Source organism: Athene cunicularia, assembly GCF_003259725.1.
Source record: "Athene cunicularia isolate RWA chromosome 8 unlocalized genomic scaffold, athCun1 chr8_part1, whole genome shotgun sequence".
Taxonomy (NCBI): domain Eukaryota; kingdom Metazoa; phylum Chordata; class Aves; order Strigiformes; family Strigidae; genus Athene; species Athene cunicularia.
This window is the reverse complement of record NW_020799109.1, coordinates 31,761,899-31,782,548: the sequence shown is the minus strand read 5'-3', so window position 1 is coordinate 31,782,548 and position 20,650 is coordinate 31,761,899. Positions and strand designations below refer to the sequence as shown.

The 20,650-nt window shown below is 39.9% G+C and overlaps 1 protein-coding gene across 10 annotated transcripts in view; it reads right to left on the bottom strand.

Annotated features, from left to right (window-relative positions):
• RC3H1 (ring finger and CCCH-type domains 1) overlaps positions 1 to 20,650 on the bottom strand; it is a 63,094-nt gene that overhangs the window by 5,076 nt on the left and 37,368 nt on the right. For 7 of the 10 annotated variants that reach the window (XM_026853726.1, XM_026853730.1, XM_026853731.1 and 4 more), the window contains exons 8-19: positions 19,870 to 19,988; positions 17,793 to 17,905; positions 14,078 to 14,359; positions 13,557 to 13,774; positions 10,122 to 10,498; positions 8,887 to 9,018; positions 8,282 to 8,434; positions 4,864 to 5,074; positions 3,708 to 3,798; positions 3,465 to 3,600; positions 1,352 to 1,522; positions 657 to 772 (exon numbers count right to left, since the gene is read on the bottom strand). In XM_026853726.1, the coding sequence (XP_026709527.1) occupies positions 657 to 772; positions 1,352 to 1,522; positions 3,465 to 3,600; positions 3,708 to 3,798; positions 4,864 to 5,074; positions 8,282 to 8,434; positions 8,887 to 9,018; positions 10,122 to 10,498; positions 13,557 to 13,774; positions 14,078 to 14,359; positions 17,793 to 17,905; positions 19,870 to 19,988 (2,119 nt within the window). The remainder of the gene's footprint in view (positions 1 to 656; positions 773 to 1,351; positions 1,523 to 3,464; positions 3,601 to 3,707; positions 3,799 to 4,863; positions 5,075 to 8,281; positions 8,435 to 8,886; positions 9,019 to 10,121; positions 10,499 to 13,556; positions 13,775 to 14,077; positions 14,360 to 17,792; positions 17,906 to 19,869; positions 19,989 to 20,650) is intronic. The other 3 variants (XM_026853734.1, XM_026853735.1, XM_026853736.1) reach the window with 2 other exon arrangements.

The following is a 20,650-nucleotide window of genomic DNA, read 5'->3' as shown; positions in this document are numbered from 1 at the left end:
ACTCGCATCGAGTTATGTAAACTTAATGAAACATCTGGGCTTTTATATTCAAAGTAGTACTCTGAATACATGCAGATGCTTGCAGCAATCTGAAAATGCCTGCTGCGTAGATTTCCAGCGTTCCCAGCCAACATCTTATTTCAAATATCAAATGTGAATTGAAATCAATTCCAGCATCTACACAGATAAAGATTACTGCCTATAAATGAAAGTGAACTTTTTTCAAAGTTACATACCTTCCTAGACAACTTCCACATCAAAAACCTTAGCAGGATGGAATAACTTTCCTCTCATTTGGAACATTTTTTTTTCTTTGAAACTAAAACAGCAGATAAAGATTTCTTTTATAGTTGTTGTTTATCTCCTGCTCTTCCTACTAATCATCCAATATCGACTAGATGTACTTTTTGTCTTAACAAATGTTTCAATTCTTGTGTTAACTGAAATACAGTCTCATTCTACTCACCTACTCGTCAACTGAAATGGCAATTAATTAATGCTTGCACTATAAAAAAACCTGTATTTGTACAATCTTTTCCTAGTGGATGCTTCAACATCAGAGCCAACCCGAGACAAGGGGTATTATTCATATACTGGAGAACAAGCCTGATTAAGTCATTCTTGTGTTACACAAAAAGGTTGAAGGCCCATATTACCTGAATGTCAGTGCGAGGTCCTCAGCCGGAACCTTGCTTTGCGGTTCTATTTGTCCATTTTCTGTCTGTTTAGTGGTGACCAGTTTGTTTTTTATATCCAGTGAAGACTGGCTCTCCTTTAAAAAGACAGAAGAAAAATTATTTAACACTGTGTTAAAAGAAACTAAGACTTCATCCTTTGAGACCGATGATGGAGGCCTGTAAATTGGAGTCATACAGTGTAACCCACAAAAGCCATGAAACAAGAAAACAGACTCAGTAAGATATACTCATCCTCTCAGAACACAGTATTTACCGAAAGGAAGGGATGATTCTTGTAACAACAAGCAAAGACCATAGACTGTAACAGCAGACAGACTTCTGAACACTAGCCTGTACCTGTAGATGTTTTCTATGTTAAAGCAGTTTACAGATGGCACAGTGACCTTAGAGACAATTCACAGTTTTCAACAAATTCAGCGCTATGCTTTTCAAATGGTGACAAAGTAACAGCAGAGTATTTAAAAGTGGCTAGAATTCAAATTCTTTGCGAAGAAGAATCAAAAAACTTCTCAGGAGATTTTGAAGAATAAAGAGGTGAAGATGATGATGGATGACTCCAGCTGTGGTCATCCAGCAGAGAGCCTCTTTGCAAGGGTGAAAGGGTTGCAGCCTGCTACACAGCTCTCTACCTCTCCCTCCCCCAGGGCACTCACCATGCTCAGCTCCCGGGTTCTCTTTCCAATTTCCCTTTCCACCTGGTGTAGCTCCAAGCTCAGCTGTTCACTTGAGATCATCCCAGGCCACTTGGGAGGTGGGGGTGGGGGCTGCGGTTGGCCTGCCAGGGTAGTCGCCTCCCTCTGCAACAGCAGCCTGTTACTAACAGCCTAAATGCATAAAGCCAAGCACATACACAACTGAGCACACAACACACCAAGCACAGAAAGAGCTCTAAGCCATAACTCTTGAGTATTGCTTCTTTGCAAAACCAAGGCCTTTTCTCTCTCCATGCTTAACAAGTTCTCAACTGAAATCACTTCCAATGCAAGTTGGAACAATGGCAAGTTTTTACATGCAGACAATTCTTTTCACTTTTAAACAAGCAGTGTTAAATACCTTTTACTGTAACAAATTTGCATGGGTTTTTCCCATATACTGCTCCCTTCTCAAAACTAAGATTAAACACATGAACAAAACCACTCCTCTTTGTGAGCTATTTGTTGAATGAAAGGTAACAACAGATAAGCAAATCTGCAGCTTTATTTTACAGTAGTAGAATTTATCTAATTCTACAGTAGTGCCAGAATTATTACTAAAGCATATAAAGTACCTTGAGAGATGTGGATGTCGGTATGAAGCTCTCTACTGACCCAGATGAGGAAGCACATGAACAGAGGGGCAAGTGACTACTGTCATTCACAAGCTGCAAGTTAATAGCAGCCAAGTAAAAGCAGTAGCTGTGTCAGCCACTCCAAAAAAAATAATCTGCTAATACTTTGGAATCAGGTCGGTAAGTGTGTGCTCTGCACTTAAACACACTATCTACTACTCTACATAACTGAACAACTGGCTGGTCTTCAAGTAGAAATGCTCGTTCATTTGAAGGAAAAAATGCAACACAATCTAATTCTAGCGATTATTACAACCTTGTAACAGGTAAATCAATAAAGCCTCCTGATTTCAAGTATCTGCTTGAAGCTCTGAATACAAGAGAAACTGAAAGCTGTTATTACTCAAAACAACCAATTAGTTCTGGCAAGTTCAAATTACGGTACAATCAAGGCACAAAACACAACTATGTAGGATTTAACACTGACACAATCACAATAATAATGAGCAGGAGAGGCAGGCCACTTACGGGTTTTGCAACTTTCCAATACTCTTCTATTATGGCAAAGGCAGACATGCAAGACTTAAATTTTCTCCTCTTGTTCCCAAATAAGAGCACAAGAACACAAGTTATGTTTCAAGTAACTACGAAACACATACTACTTGTAACTGCTGCTGCAACGTAAAAATTGTGAGTTCTTACATCTAATTTGTAGTAACTTTCCTTTTTAATGTGTGTTCTTAGGTAACCACAGCTTCAGAAGAAGCTGCTATCCACTACTTACAGTGATTCCTACCAGGAAAACACGAACAGTTGCTGAGGTACCTAGAATAACTTTCTGGTAAGTATTTACTGATCTTTCCTAGGAGGAAAAAAAAGTAACTAAAGCTTTGCTAAAACAATTCTTTCATTATGCCTTGACATTTCTTCTTCTGTGTCACAAAATACAAAGATTTGAACTCATTCATTCTTTTACAAAGAATGTTTCCTCATGTTCCAAGTGACTACATTTCTTCTAAGCTTTAATTTTTCAAGTTTTAATATTTATTTTCTTGACTCCTGCGCTATTTAGGAAGAAACAGGTATAACAAAGCCAAACATGTAATGGATGAAGGTCACAGCTTTCTGTACATAAAATCAGGCATTTCCAATGGCAGTAAAGCCCAGAGGAACAGGTATCTACACCACAAGTTTGCCTCTGAGTAGGTAGATGAACAGAGAGGGGGAGTAAGTGAGAGAGAATGAAAGAAAAGATGAATGAGCACAGAGTGCAGACTCAAGTACTACGTTGATTTGCACAAGAAGTACAGGGAGGTTTCTGCGGCTAAGCAGAGAAGTTTACACTTGTACCATAGCCCTGATGCCTGGCATCACAGAATTAAGTATTGTTCCTAATATCACTACTGTCAAGAGAAAGATCAACACAAAAAAAGACAGCTTTACTAGCTTCATCTCTCTCCATACCACCCCTCATTGCTCTTCCAAATGTTGGTACCAACCTCTAGTCCTCGCATTTGTGTCTGCTGGCTAATCTGGTGGTCTACTTGCTGCAGCTCCATGCGCAGCTGCTGCTCTCGTTCAGCTGAGGGCAACTGTTTCCCATGACCAGCCACATCCGACATGGACAGTCTTTCCCTTTGGGATCAGAAAAGCCAAAATAAGGAAGCTTTACTCAGCTGGCACAGGAAAAAAAAATAAAGAAAATGTAGAAAAAGGCAGAGAAAAAATAAAAGTAATCCTACCTGTCACTAAAGCGTCCCTGAGAAGGTATATTCTGATGAGGAGAATATGGAGAGCCTCCCCAGCCACCATGAGTTCCATAAGGGTTGTAGTCTGCCAGTGAACACAAAGGAAAACATGTCACATTACTACAAAACTATCAAGTAGTTCAGCCACACACATTAGACAGACATTAGAGAATAACCAGAAAGGCCAGCCCTCTTAAGAGTGAAGTCTAATGTTTCTTCTGCTGAAATGAAGATAAAAATACTACGCATCAATAGTCTCATGTGTGTAATGCATGACTCTTCCTTCACATCCCCAAGATTTATGACAGCCTTACAGCGTCTGAGTTTGTAAAGGTCTTCACACAGGGAGACATGGACATAAAACCAAACTTATAGCCACTGTGAGAGCAATTATTTTTACTAATTAAGTTCCTAAAAGATTTGAGAGTTGATTGGTAATTCTGAGATATGTAGCTAACAGAGTTTGAGAATTAAGCTTTCAGGGAAGACAGTTCTCTATCTGTGATAAAATCTAGAAAGTTACTGCTTGAATTAAGCAAATAACGTTTTGGTTTGTTTCTAGCAGTTAAGTCCTGAAAATAATCTAGAAGGAAGTTTTGGGGAATATAATTAAGTCTTTTCTTAAGATTATTCAGTGCACCTTAAGAAACAGACCATCTATTGGGGTAAGATATACAGCTACATTAAACATGTAATTAGAAAATAGTTGTGTAAAAAATGAACTGTTTCTACTTTATTTGCTTTGCCTAATGGTACACAGAACAATGGCTCCATTAAGCTTGCAGCAGTAACTACCCATAAAGTAAGAGTGCAGTGCAGTACTTTGTTATGATGGTTTTGCATTATATGTTTGAGAAAGCACTAAGTTTCTGGATTCTATTGCAACGGATTTAAAAGAATCCTCATCTCAGAGGGACCATCAAAACAAAATAACTTTTTCCAAACAGTAACAAGCCACTAACATATACACTATGTGTGCACAAACCTGTCTATGGAACAGAAGGTAGTAGCAGCCTTCTTCAGCCCTACCTAGTTATTGTTAGTGGCATAACATACATACTCATCTATGTTTTTAAGACAAGAAACAAGTTATGCTTTAGTACCAAACTAAATAGCAACAGCCAGCAAAATCGAAGAGCACACACGGTACCTGAAATGATTGATTTGGTGGTAGCTCCCTGAACTGCCATGGCCTGCATGGGACCAGAATTCTGGTACATCGCTTTGGAAGTACGAGAGATAGCCCCAAATCTCGACACAGTTGGTCGGTCTCCAAATGGAATGAGGTCATCATCACCAGTCTCTGCTGCTCTTCGCTGCATGTCTAATCGCTGGTCACGCATGGCTTTACTATCTACGTTCTACACAAGATATGGAAAAGGCAGTCAAAAGCTTATTCAGAAATGAACAAAACCACATTCCTTTTGCAACAAGCTGATACCAATACTGTGAGTCTCTCCTGTATCCTCTATTCCACCCATCCTTCAACTAGTCTTCCTATTCTTCAGTTTATAACTCCACTATTAGCTGAAGTCTTTTTAATGGTCTAACTCAAGATAACCATTACTATCACCACTGTGAAACAGTTGCATGATTAATTGTGAACAGATCCAAGAGAAGAGAGCAGCAGCAGAAGAAAATTAAGACTGAGAAAGTCTAACGGGAAAGAAGGAGAAAAAGACTCCAGAATAAAATCAAAGAGGAGATCAGTGTGCATCTCTGAGGGATACATACTCCTTCAAAAGTCAAAAGAAATTTCTCTGAAGCCTCGTGTTAAAAACCATCTCATGTAACAGCCTGCAGATGACTCAAAATGGGAATTATTCAGTACAGCACTTACTTGGACATGCCTAGCACATCTTTTCAGGCACATTTTTCATTAAGTAGTAGTACTACTTGGAACATCCTGGTTTCTAACTCAGCTTCAGACTCAAACACCTTAATGGGTCAACAAATGAGCATATAAAATATTCTCTCTCTACTCAGAGAACTTTACCAAGCAGCCACAAAGGAAAAGATGGGCACAGGAAACAAGCTTGTTTTAGCAGGATAAGTCAAATTTGACTTAACTTACTTAGAAGAAACAACAGATTATCATAAAGATTTTTAACAAAGCTTTTTTGGAGATAAAGTTAGGCCAGTTATGGGAGAAGTCACCTAGAGTGAGTAACTTAAGAACCCAAGTCAGTGGATTGTTCCCAGGAATAAAAAAAATAATTTTAAAAAAGCTTCCTCAACACAAAAAAGATAAACCAAAAAAACCCAGAACCAAAAAACCCCCTTCCTTCCAAATAATCACCACATCCAGATAAACACAAAATCGTAACAGATATAAACAGACTCAATTAAAAAAAAAAAAAAAAAAAGGGAAAAGTTCTTAGTTAAATGGGAAAGCTATCCATTGGCTGCCAGAAAGTGTAACACAGAAAGAACTGCCAAAATTGAGTTAAGACTTTGCTAAAGAAATAAAACTGTAGCAAAGTGCTGTGTACAGCACAAAGAACAAGGTAAGCAGGGCTACTACACGAAGAGGAGCCTGGCTAAAGGCTTAAAACTTCAGTACAATCTAAAATTAAAATAAAACTCTGCAAGCTTTCAGTGAGGGTAAGGTTTGCTAGAAAGAGACTAGATAACATAGCTAAGGCAGGAACAAAGGGGTGAAAATGGCAGTCACAACTGCGTTGGAAGCTAAACTCAAGAAATGTAACGTTAAATTTGGAAGAGGCATTAGACAACATCTACTCTGGAATTCTGAAAAGGATGACATTTTAATCTCGAGTCCATAGGATAACAGTACCATTTTTATTTCCATTTCCTGAGTGGGGGAAAGAACATAGTAAAGTTGAAATGCCATCTGCATAAAATACAGCATTATGCACTCTCATATGATACCATTCTTACCACTGAAAAAAGGAATCTCTTATAAACAATACAAAAAAAAAAAAAGAAGAATTCATTCACTTGCCATCCACAGTGAAGGTCTCCTGGGACAAGACAAAAACTGAAGAGCAGCAGAGATCCTATTTACTTATATGAAAACTAGCTCTGGAGCAGAAAAATGTTTTGTTTAGCAATGAAAAAAGAAGGATGCTTCTCTAGAACCTTATTACTTCTCCTAACTGACTTCTAGTTTCTTTACAGTTCTCTAGCAGCAGTAATGAAAGACAAGAGTTCTTTGCTGGTTCCAGAATGCTGCCACTTGGACAGAAATAAGCTGATTCCGAGTAATCTCAGTACTTCCCCAGGTCAAATGTGACAACGTTACGACTCAAGGCAAACACACTGTGTAGGACTGACAGCAAAAAGACATGTAACAAACGCAGAGCTGCAGATGAAATGCCTTTGTTTGCTCTGCTTTTTCTGGGAGAAAGACGTCTTTTTGCTCCCATTTCACACAGTGCCTTCGAGGTCTTACAGTAAAGCAATTCAGTGGACAGAAGCTGTCTAGCGTTCAGTTCCAATGAGGCAGAGGGGGAACAGGGAAGCCCACCTGCAGGAGAAGAGAAGCTGGAGAGAAAAATCCTACAACTTAGTTAAGGGACTGCAACAGGTAAGCACCTGTCCACAGAAGAATAAGTTCTGGATAGAAATTTCTTCCCCTTCCCCTTATTGGCCAAAGAAAGGTCACCATGACAGTGATGATATATAAACAAAAGATGGTAGAACATTTTTGCAGATAGGAGGTGAAGGAAAACACACAGATGCATCTCTGCAAAACAGTCCCTCAGACTAAACAGTCCTTTTTCTTGAAGACCTGAATGTCTTCCTACTTTCATGGGCTACCAGCCTACTTGTTGCTTTTGAGCAATGCTTAAATGTCATAGAGAAATAGAAGTAGTGGTGGTATTTCAGAATCCTATTTATTATCTTCTACAATCTAGGTAGCGACACCCTAGCACAGTCCCGTATTTTGCACTGACCTAGCAGAAAGAAGTGGCTCAAAGGAAGATCACAGCCAGACACCCATGACTTGGGTGAAGGTCTAAATAAGCACAGCATAAAGTCAGAAATTGCCCTCAAGAAGAATCTGCCTAGTAATTATGTTATGACTATGGTTCTCTAAAAAGCTTCATGCGAATTTAGGATATTCTTGTGGTCACAAGTCACAAAGAGTCATTCAAGTAAAAACTAGTAACACTGGTTAACAGCGGTAACAGTCACCTTAAAAGGAATTAATAGCACAAAGTTAAGTCACAGCACCTCCCTCCGACAGAAAGAAGTACAGAAAGCAACAGATGGACATGTTTAATCAACAAAGATGCCAGTACAGAGTCATTTTTGGATTTCAAGCAAGTGTAAAGAATCATGGCCAAACACCTCTTGCTATAGCTTTAAAGCAGTGGTTAGTCTGCATCTGTACCCAGAATTTTAACACACCTATGCAGGTGTAAGACTGTTCATAACTTTGAAAACAAAGCACTGCACACTTGCAAATGCATTCTTTGACTGCAATGCACTTCTGAGCTTAAATACAAGCACTGCCATCATCCGGGAAAGCAAATGAAAGTATTCCTCCCAGCTAACTGAAGTATCAACTTCTCTGCTGTGTTCCCCTAATCCTTACATACCGCCATCTCCACACTCCTTGCTGCCACAACATCTTTGGGTTTTGCATCTTTGGTTCCAATGTAGGAGCCGATGGTGTCACAGGACCAGGGAGAGTACTGGCTGTAGTCATTTCCTTTGTATTTCCCAGCTACCTTCAGGTCTTCATCCAAGTACTGTACAAAAACAAAAATCTGGTTCTGTAAGTGAAGGGAAGAAGCAGCTTCACAGTCACCGCTACTTAGTTCAGCAACAGTCAACTAGAAGAAAAACATCACCGTGATTATGTTTCATCAGACACATCACCATGAAATGTGTCAAATTCTGATCAGCTGGCTACACTCCCAGTGCTGACTTTCACTTGGCCAGTATGAAAGTGGTATTTTGACCTTGGTTAAAAAAACCCAACCCCTCTATCAAGCCGTTACTTCATTCTAAACATATCAGGAGCAAATAAAGTGAGACAATGGAGATGACACTATCTGCACAAAATGTATACCCCCGCCACCCTACTTGCCAACTCTATACTATTCTTATTTTCCTGTTGCCTTCACCTATCAGCACACACAAATTCTGAAGTATTTTCTAAACAGTCTAGTAAGTCACATTTTTTTCAAAATATGCTTACCTCCTCCGAATGAAATGGATGAGGCAAGGTTGGTGATGGTGCAAAAGGAGGTGGAGAAATCACCTTCCTCTCTTCTAGCTGGGCCATGATCTCTTTTCTTCGTCGGTGAAGTTCGTCTAGGCTGGGATGAGGCTGAAATGAAGACAGAAATATGTTACAAAATGTGGCAAGCATATACTGCAAAGAAATGACAATACAGTGAATAGACAGTATTGTTACAATAAAAGACTTTAACAAAGTGATCATTACTTATCTGTTAACTTGCATGTTTAATACAGGACATGCATGTTCCTACAGTGGCCAGAGTGTTAGTTCAAGATATTCCAAAGGCAAGGAATATTATCTGCTTAAAACTGCTTAGATCCTCAACTAACCCAGTGTTTCTAACTTTAAAACTACAGGTAGCTCCACACGACTGTGTTTCAACTTGGCAAAGCCGTTTCCACTGGAACATGTTCCAGCATGGCAAGTCCCCATTTCAGTCATATGGGAGAAGTGGTAGAGCCCTACAGATTATAACCTAGTCACACTTAGTTTGCATTTTTTATTCATTTTGCAATAGAACTAAACATCCCATAAACATGTCAAAATCAAAACATATAAAACTTTATAAGCTATGTTAAAAATGCTTCCTGGACTCAGCAATACGATTCAGAGCCTTTAATCTGAACGATAGCTACATAAAACCTAACATTCTACAGGACTCAATTCCAGCTGGTGATTCATCAAAACAAGCTTGTACACTTCTACTAGGAAGACCCTCCAGCTAGCAATCTTAAAGTAGAGAAAATTTGGAAGAGCAGAATTTTTAGTTCCCTTCAAGGGATGTATATTTGCTTATTTATTTGTTTAGGCACAGAGATGGGCAGTATGAGAACACACACACAACTGTTTGTACACACTATATTTAATCTGTGCTAGAAAGAGTGGCCCTCTCCAGCCTCATCTTTGTTGGGAAAAGTCAGGGCCATATGAGACTTCCAAACTTAACTAGAAAGCTTTTTTACTTTGAGCACTAAGTAGTAGCCTGCTCTTTTAGATATTAACATCATTACAATTGTAGAGTTGATCAGTAACTAAACTGCCTTCCAGTTTTTCATCAGCTTTGTCAAATGTACCCCTTAAATTCAAACTTCTAATTCTGCACAAAACCCATCACCTTACTACAACAATATTCAACTTCAGGTAGTTTATATTTTTCTCTCTCAAAAAAACCCACACTATAAAAACCATACCCTGTGGCATGAAGGTCTGATCTGACTGACGTGTGGAGCCACTTGGCAATAACCCTCTGTTTGCTGGTATCTGTCTCTGGACTCAGGTACATAGGAAGGTACAGCTGCTTGTGGAATTTCAATAGGTACAGGGCTTCCTCGGACTATGTCCTCTCGCTGATACGGCTGGACAGGGGGATAGACGCGACGGCTGTCATAGTGTGGCGGGTAGATGGGTTGTCCCATTGGAGGATACTGCTGTGGCTGCGTGTACTGGGGGCTCACCACACGGTCCTGAAGGTAGGGTGGGTAATGGTCTAAATAAGGTGGACCAGGTTCAGGAGCTGATGGAGGAGGTCGGACAAAGCGAGACATGGACTGAGTGGGATAGTAAACTCCTGAAATAAGGCAAGAGGAAAAAACACAAACAAGATACAGAAAGCAATTGTCACAGCTGTCCACAAAAATAAATTTTTTCAAATACTCCAGTCTACAAGTATCATAAAGTGAATGGCATAAATTACAGCATAAATTTATGGCATAAAATCACATTTGTTGTTTGTCCCCAGTGGTATTTCTACCTCAAAATCAACCACAGAAAACCTTGAAAAAGCAAAAGCTGATCCAAAGCTCAAGTGACACTGTTTAATTATCTAAATAAGAAACCAGCAAGGTATAAAGGTCACAGTAGCTGGAAAAGAGGTGGTGAGACTGAGCCTACCACAGGTTCCACAGAAGTCCTGCTAGCATAACAAATAGGAATAATTCACTAGAACGTCTCCACAGATTGATACAAATGCTTTTAGCTAGTGTCTGGTTTGACCCCAGCTAGCAATTAAGCACCACGCAGCCGCTCACACTCCTTCCTCATCCCAGTGGGACAGTGAGGAGAATCAAAAAAAAGTGAAGCTTGTGGGTTGAGATAAGAACAGTTTAATAACTTAACTAAAATGTGATAATGTGCTGGGTTTGTGTGTCAGGGTCTTTTAGTAGCGGGGGAGGGGGCTACAGCAGTGGTCCCCTGCAAGAGGCTTCCTGAACCTCCAAGTGGGACCTGCCTCTGGCCAAGGCTGGGACAACTAGGGACAGTAGCCCCTCCGCAATAACAAAGGGGAACCTGAGGGGACTGCGGGACTTGTGAGGAGGTGTTATGAGAAAGATACCGCTGAGAACACCAAGGTCAGTGGAAGGAAGGAGGAGGGAGGAAGAGGGGTGTGCACTGGAGCAGAGACAACCCCCAGCTGTATCCCATGGCGATACTGCATGGTCACCCCCCTGCTACCCATGGAGATCACTGGAGAAGCAGAGATTTGCTTGTGGAGGACCCCCGGGGCTCTGTGGGAAGAAGTTCCTGCTGTCGTATTTCTGTGCTAGGAGGACTGCAACATGTGGAGGTGACCCACACTGGAGCATCTCGAGAAGAATGTATCCCATGGTAAGGACTCATGGTGGAGAGAGTTTGTGGAGGACTGTCTCCTGTGAAAAGGATGCCACCTGGAGCAGGGAGAAGAATGCAGGAGTGTTTCCCCCTCCTCCTTGGAGGAAGAAGAGTAGGACTGACTGCACCCCCCATCCCCTGCCCCTGTGCCATTGGGGGAGGAAGGGAGGAGACAGAGATACCAGGAGCAAAGCTCAGCCTGGGATGAAGGGAGGGCTGTGAGGGAGGTGTTTTTAAGATATGGTAACGCTTCTCACTGTCCCATTCTGTCTGTTAATATCATTGTTGTTAGTGTTCTGAATTAAACTGATGTCTTTTTTCCTTTCTGTAACAAGTCTTCTCTGCCTGTGACTGCTAATAGGTGAGTGACCCCTCTCTGTCCTTATCTCCATTCCTGAGCCTTTTTATTCATTTTCTCCTTCCCAGTGGTGGGGTGGGGGAAGAGATGAGCAAAGGTCTGCATGGTGCTCAGTTGCCCAAACCATGACAGATAACAATAATAATAAAACAACAATAATAATAGTAATGAAATAGTAATGAAAAGGAATCTAACAAAAAGAGAGAGAAATAAAACCCAAGACATGTGATGCATGATGCCATGGCTTGCCACCCACTGACCAATGCCAGAGCAGCGATCCACCCTCCCTCCCAGTTCATATACTGAGCGTGGAGCCCTGTGGTATGGAAGAGCCCTTTGGCTACTTTGAGTCAGCTGTCCTGGCCATGCTCCCTCTTAGCTTCTTCCATGCTGGCAGAGCATGGGAAATGAAAAAAATCCTTAACTTAGGATAAGCACTACATAGTGACAACTAAAACATCCCTGTTGTTTTACCAACATTATTCTCACTCTGAATCCAAACCATAGCAATGTACCAGCTCCTAGGAAGAAATGTAACTCTATCCCAGCCAAAACCAGGACAGCGAGACAAGACCTAAAAAGTAAACTCAAGATTAGTCTGTACATCTTTATCTTACACAACTAAAATGCAGTTTGTCCCAACGTATCAGAGCCACTACCTGTGTAAAGAAACTTGGATTAAGTAGAATTTAAAAGCTATCTAAAGATTCGTTCTACCTCTAGAAGGAAATTTCAGTACTGTGTATCACCAAAGACTTCTAAGATCACATCTCCACCTCCTAGTTATACGAAGATTTCAGTAATTTCTCATATCTCTGGATAATGAATATGTGCACATCATTAACAACGTGTACATCAAATTTTATGGACAACTCAGATTTTCATTTGCACACAATAATTGAATGTAACCTTTTTTTCCTTCAAAAAGCTCTGCAACTTTCTCAAATATGGTGCGTCCCCCTGTCTTTCCTTTCTAGAGCTTTTTCTTCTTCTTTTCAATACTTTCAGTCTTTCATTCCTTATTTTTCTTCCACATTAATGTCACTTTATGTAATTTCTCTCTCTAATCTTATGTTGCCTAAGAATCATTCCCTGTCTTTATATATAGCCATACTTTTTAAACCTCTTCAATATTATCTTTCTCTGCTTGGTCTCCTTATACTTAAAACTTCGCTTATTTCCTCCTTTAAGATGTTTTCTTTTTTTTGCGCTCAGCCCTTCTCCAGTTTCACTTGTCTCTACTCATCACATGCATGTGCAGACATTTCTGAAACATTCATACAGTTCTAATTAGAGGTGTAAGTTCTTTCATCCCTCAAGCATAAACTCCTCTGCTGGTTAAGCTTTATTTCCATTTTCCTCAAGTCAAATTGAATTAAGGCTTACCAGATCCCTGATCTAGCCCAGTTGAGGATAACTGAAAGAGGAAGGATTTGCTACACTGGATGGATACAAACCTCTGGTTTCACTTGCACTGAAGGTCTCAGTCAAGACATAAAAAGTCTGCCAACTTCCATTTTATTATGCCATCACCACATTAGTGCCTACAGTCCATGTGATATGCAAGCGAACTCCAACTTAAGAGCCTAAGTAAACACCAGAGTGGGAAGGAAACAAAATCTGTATGAAGATGAAAGATAGAGCTTGGTCTCAAACCTACCTTGTTGGTAGGGTGCTGGCTCAAACGGTGGGGCTGCTCCTCTAGGATCTTGATAAAACATATCTGCTTGCTGAGTATTATACAACTGAGACCCTCGTGGTACCATCTGCAACTGCTTGGTGACAGACACTGAAGGCAGATCTGCTGGTGTCCGAGCAGGCACAGGATGAGGGTTCACAGGTAAGGCAGAAATAGAGCTCTTGGGGACAGATTCCAGCCTAAAAAGTAGAAAAATGCAACTGCTCATTAAGGCCTGATAGAGCGCACTGTACACAAAAACACTGTGCTTTGTCTATATTTCACCTTCTGAAGGCTTACATCACCATCTCAAGCAAACAGGGAAGTACAGCAGTTTAGAGTTTTAGTTTTCCATTCTACTATTTAATCACTTAAAAAAATCCCAATCAAACAGAAGCAACCTCAAAAAACCTTGTTCTGTTTCTTTAGAGAATGGATTTACTTTGTTTCTACTGCATATTTACACACATGGCACTTTGAACAACATTTAGGAAGACCCGTACAAGTCAGGAGGGGATCCAGGGGCACTGCTACTCAGATGGTCGATCTTCCCTGGCTTCAGAGCAGTTTCATAACCGGAGTCAGTCCCTCGAGAAATAAGTTGCGTCACTGTGCTGCCTGTTGACACAATTCCATTTGGCAGTGCAGAAGTTTTCCTACTGGGCAAGTCCACTCCCCCTTCCTCCGAGAGGATAGCTCCTGAAGGCAGGCCCACCTCATTTAGCTGGCCCAGGGAGGCACTCAGGGGTCTTCTGGGAACCAGACGCTTGTTCATTTTACGGAATCTTCAGAAAAAGAAACCACGCATCAAAAATTGAAACAACAAAAAAAAGACTTGCATTTTCAAGATTTTTTCAAACAGAGATGCTACCGAAAGCTTCAATTTTGAATTCAAGTTTCCTGCGGGCTTGTGAGAAATTTGTTACGAATATCTGTTTGACTACAACTTCACTGCTATTTGAACTGTTGGTAGCTGTTTCAAAGAGAAGAACAAGGATGGATTTTTAATGACAAGTACACCAAGAATTCACAGCTAAACATGACACAGCAAGTTTAAATCTAATTTCTTGTATATATATGCACTTCAACTGTACAGAAGAAAACCAAAATCAAACCTCGCAAAATACTACCTATAGTAACATACACTTCAGAGTAAAAATAACAGACTATTCAAGTCTATTTTATTCAGAGAATAAACTAACATCAGAAAATTAGTGACAAAATACGAACAGATTCCTTTTTGCACCATTATCCCAACAATAAGCCAAGCCAAGCCTTTATTGCCATGTGATATCTTTTAAAGCACAGTTTAAGATTTATGTTACTATACCAAAATGCAGCTCACACCATTTGTGTTTGATAAATTAAGTGATTGCAGAGATAAAACTCTATGAATACACTGTAATTCCAAAAATCTACCTGGTTCTGATGTGTCTGAACTAACATAAGCCTTTTAACTAACATTCCACAAAAAACAGAAGACTGACAGTATTGGACTATCGAAGAGAGCAAATTCCAGAGTTGAAGGTCCTCCACTAAACATCCTGCCACTAGCTTAGATACCAGAATACAAGTGGGAGGACATATTTGTAGGCTTGAGTGTTCCCACTATTTTTATACTGTGGAATAAAATGCCATTTCCTATGTAAGAAGGTTTCAACAGGATTAAAGCCAATACACTTGCATCCTACCTAACAAGCAAAACAGTAACACAACTAGGAAAGCACACACACTATTGTAGAAAAAGGGGGCAGTTAAAGATTATCTGAAGATGGAGTCAGAGTTTATGTTTGCCCACATGCACAGCATTAACAGCAATGCAACAGATGCAACAAGTTATTTGTTGTTTTGGTTTTTAGATGTGACCAAGGATAGAGTCAAGGTGTTATACTGCTATACAGATTTGAGCTGTTCATCTGTAAGAGTATCATCTTGCCACCTTCCTAACTCACCATCAACACCCCAATTTCCTGGCTGGATTAATATTTATTCACATAATCAAACTATAAATTCAAGCTACATAGTGTTGACAGTGGGAATCATCCAGAATGCATTACAAGGGAGTAAACAAACCACGCTATCACTGCAAGCAGAAGCACTTGAGTAGGGACAGACTACAGCCTTCTGAACATACACTGCTCAGAAGACATTCTGTCATCTCACACCAGCCATGCAAGTCAGCTGGACACACAGAGGCCAGCGGAAGTGAGCTCCCCATGCTGAACTTACTGCTTTGCTCTGGCACTCTGCCTAATACCCAAACCAGTTTCTCCCAGCAAAGCAGCAGCAGGACACTGGGAAATCACTGTCACTCTACTTTGCCAATTCCTTCTTGACACCCATCAGGTCTCTTAGAGGTGCAGTGTCTGATGGCTCCTGACTCTGAACTCCTGACACAACTTGCAAGATGAGGACGACTGGCCATCCCTGCCCATTCATCTAGAACACAACAGCATGCTCAAGAGACATAGGTGCACATGTATGGACATCCATTCAAGGTGACAGGAAGGGTTTATATAGCACCCTCCAAGATAAAATACTTAGAAAAAAAATGAAAGTCGCACAGTGTTGCCCTCTGAATTTTTCTGAAAAATGTTACGAGTTTTCATTGCTGTCTCCACACGTGCAGGACACAAAAATAGCTAAAAAATTTTAGTATTTGCCCATGCACTCTGGGTCTTCATCCCTTGCCAAAAGGGGAATCAGCTGCTGTTTAAGCAAGTCTAGATTATAATTTGCTATCTAAGACATTACCACATACTTCCCCATAACGTTCCCGCAAACTTAAAGCTATATATAGAGATACAGGAACTACATAGCAACAGCAATGCGTATTATTCATACTAAACATTTTTAAAAGGAACAACACTAATGCATTATTTACTCAAAGGAATTAAGGAAAGAGAAAAAGTACAAGGAAGAATCAGAACTCAAAAGTTACCCCCAACCACCTACAGAAACTGCTGCAACCTGGAACAGAGCAAGTGTTCACCTCACCCCAGGACAAAATCATTACTAAAGGCATACAAGCCAGTCTAGATAAAACAGGCCTCTTTCACCTGCAAAGCCAACAAACTGTCCTCCTTGATACATACAACTAGTTCAGAGGTACTGACTCACCACCCTTATTAACCATCCAAACCACCATTACCAATCTCCATTTTTTTAACACCATGACAAAAGGGGAAAACACCCAACTGTTTCTCTAGAACACAAATATCAAAGTCCTATTCTCTGTTCATTTGAATGACTGCCTTTGTCACTGTAACACCACATGCTCAGCTATTTTTTTTTCTTCTCATTTTGCCTATGTACTGCATGCTGGCTATACAGCCAGTGAACTGCTATGTTAATATTAGAAGTTTTAGATCTTTAAGAAAAAAAAAAGACTGCATACCATTTCCAAATCTTTGGAGTTTTCTTGTGATTAAATAAAAAAGCACCTTCTCGTTGAAAGAAGTGAATGATTTTAGCCCCAAAAACAAGTCACAGGTTATATATACTGCATAAAATACACTGTATTTATTTCTTTTAACTCTTATACAACCTGTTTTAGTTTCCAAAAGAATTTTAAAACCACCTTCAAAACAGCAGCAGCTTGTGCTTGGGTAACTGAGTGCCTCCTCTAAATCTGTAATGAATGTAGCTTGTTTACTGCCAACTTCATATGACCACAATTTAAACCTTCAACAATACCTCTAACCACTTTTAGGTTACTGCATGTGCAGCCTGTCAAAGTTTCAAAAGAGTAGCGGTAGTAGAAAGAAAACTTGCAATGCTCCTTTTTAGCTCTCTGGATAGCCCTAGCAGCACAGGAGGACAAGAGAACTCCTACATGTGGAAAAGTGCCAGCAACCTACCTCTCACACCTGAATATAAAGGTAAGAGGAGAAATACACAAATAAATGACCATGATGGATGCAGTCAAACAACAGGTTTAGTCACACTTAAATAAGAAAAATAGTCCACCTCCAAAATCTCAAATAACACTTGTGTAAATAGGAAACTTTCAGAGCTGCGTTACTGCTGAAGCCAAATATCGTATATCTAAGAAAGAACAGTTCCAAAACCTAAGAGATTACTGTTAGTTTTTCACATTATTTCTTGGCGATTTAACAGCCAAGTTATGCTTCCTCTCCCCATTCCTAGATATGATAAATAACATGGATAAGGTGAAAAAGAGATTGGATGAATTTCTGTAGTAAGAGGTACACTTACTTTTCTAGCTCCTCCTGTGAATGTGCAAAGGTGCAGCTGGCCCCCCGGGGGCATCCTCCCCTCTGTTTCATGTCTCGGCACATGTATGTCTTGTACTTGCTGTGCTGAGGAGGCTGACAAGGTTAAAGAAACCAGGTGAGATAACTGAAAATAAATGCACTTAACCAAGAGTTTAATATATCCCCTTATTAAATGCCTTATAGTTGACTGTTGATAATTCCTTCAATTTAAACGTTCCAGAAGTACCTAAGGTGGAATAAGTGACTGGAGCAGTGTTTGTTTCTTCAACAGATCTAACAGATTCAAGAGCAGATATTTTGACAACTAAGCTACTATCAGATTTTTAAAATATTTTTATTCCAATTCCTACTGGAGCTTGATTGGAACACAGGTGTCTTTCAGGAAACAATTCAGTGGACAAAACTGTTATAGGCTGAAAAAAGTTGCCATGCTTAACCAGAAATTGCCAAATATTCATCCAGCTTTGTGGTAGATGGAAAACAAATACAATTTAGACAGTTACTTTTCCCTTGTTTTCTATTGGCTCAAAATGGCACTTGAGTATCCCTTCACTCTCCAAGAGAGTGAAATTTCATCAAGTTGCTTTTAGCTCCCCTTTGGACTGAAAATCTCTTATATATAAAATGATTATTATTTCCATCAATATTAAGGATGCAATCCTATTCCTACACAGATCAGTAGGGTACAGGTTGTCTTCTATATCTTTAAGTTTCCCAAGAAATAATAAGCTTACTGCAATCTTGCCATTGGCATGTATGCCTGTTTGGCAGTCTCTTGAAATAAATTCTGACAGAAGGCCAGAGGTGGTCTCAGACATTTAAGTTCCCACAGTTTTTATGGCAGATTTAAATCAGAGGCAGAAATATTTTATCAGAGTTCCTACTGAGGGAAAGGTCTGTAAAAGTAAACTCTTGCTTTCTGAGAAACAGCCAAAAGACGTAAATCTGTAAGAAGCCATCTGCAAATTGACTTTTTTTTGCCATCTACTGTAGTGAAAAAAGGGTTTCAGCAGAGTGTACATAAGCTGCACAGCCTTCTGCTGGCCACTGCTGCCAGCCAGCAAAATTCCACCCAATGCTCAGCAGATGTCCCCTTTCCCACTTGGGAGGCTTTGGGTTCCTTTCCAAGCCACACAGCATGTACCAAGTCTAAGCGATGGTCTCACCAGAACAAAAATCATTACTGTTTTTCCCACCCCGATTTTCACTTGTGCATTCCTACTGCTCCTCCTTTTGCTGATAATGGTGCTCATTAGGCATCCCGGTGAATGTAAAAAGATAAAACAGCAGAAATAATTCACTCTAATTTTCCTTTTTTTTTTTTTTGGCAGAGATAACCTTTCTACTAGTTCAGCTCCCCAAACCAGCTCTCCAAGAGGATGAGTGCCAAATCAACGGAGGGAGTGGGAATGTGTGACGGACAGCTCTGTCTTTCAGCAGCAGCTAGCATTTATATCAAATTAGCTATACAACCAAATGAGATCAAAGGAACATGTGATAACTATGAGATAAGCTACTATATATATTTGCAACATCATTTTATTTCTGAAACAAAGTTTTGTTTCAGGTACTTGAATGGTACCTTTACATGAAGTCTTCCCAAATCTTTAAACTTTACAGAACATTAAAGCACAGGTATAAGATTAATTTCATTAACACTGAGCCATCTGGCTGAACTGTGTCACATTAAAACAAACCCAAGAAAATTCCCACAGACCACAGTGCTAGGCACTCCGGTTTCTCTTCCTCACCCTCTAAAGTCAGGAGGATGTTTTATTCATTTCTCTAAGCTTGCAGCTGCATCAGACTGTTTTCTTTTTATCCTAGTGAGCTGTGCAAATTATTGCAACAGGTAATGGGTGTGTGTGGCTTTGTGTTTGTGGGTTTTATTCTTTTTCCTTTTTTGTTTCTTTTTTGATAAATATGACACAGCAGTGATATTTTTAATCAGCTGTTCCTCAAACCAAATCTCTCCATATGACATTAGTAAACCTCTACTATTGGATAATGCCAATACAATTTAGGGGTAAACACTTCCTAAAGGATTTAGCTTTTACCTGTTGTTGATCTGCTCCTTTTTTGCTGTGATTCTGGATGTAATCAACTAAGCCATGAACCACAGTCCTCACAGCAACTAGTCCATTTTCCAGTTGTTCCCATGTTGGAGGTGGAGCATCTATTGCATTGATAGCAAACAGAGAATATAGTAAGACAAAGCAAAGTCAGAGGATTTTCCAAAACCAGTTACAAAGAAGCCATCAGTATCACAATGCTCACCAGACAACCAGAAATATTTTATCTAATGACACATTTCCAAAGTGTTCAGCATCTTAATTCGGGGATATGTACCACTTAAAGAATAAAGCTACCTATAGGCTCAAGATTGAACCACACAAAATACAAAATGAACAAGCAAGAGTATGATTAGCATGTCAAATTATTTCCTTTTAGCAAAACTTTCATATCCCGTAAGAACTCCAGAGTAAATGCACAAACTCTGCACATTTAAAAAAAAAAAAAAAATCAGACTGAAAATCCCTCTTCACACTCAGACTCCTGTAGATAAAATGATTCTGTACAAATATCATCATCACTGGCCTAGATCACGCAGGCACAGTCACTGAATAGCAACAGAAATTGATGTGCCTCACATGGGAAAACGACAGAAGGCAAATCTATGTATTAGACCACCATCTAACATGCAGTAGTGTGAATAAACTGCGCAGTCTTAATTCTATAAGGGCACTTGTTCTTTCCAGCTAATTTACTTTTCTAATCTGTTCTAGCAGATGACACTCCTATTGTGCACCTACATACTCTGCTGCAAGACACAGGACC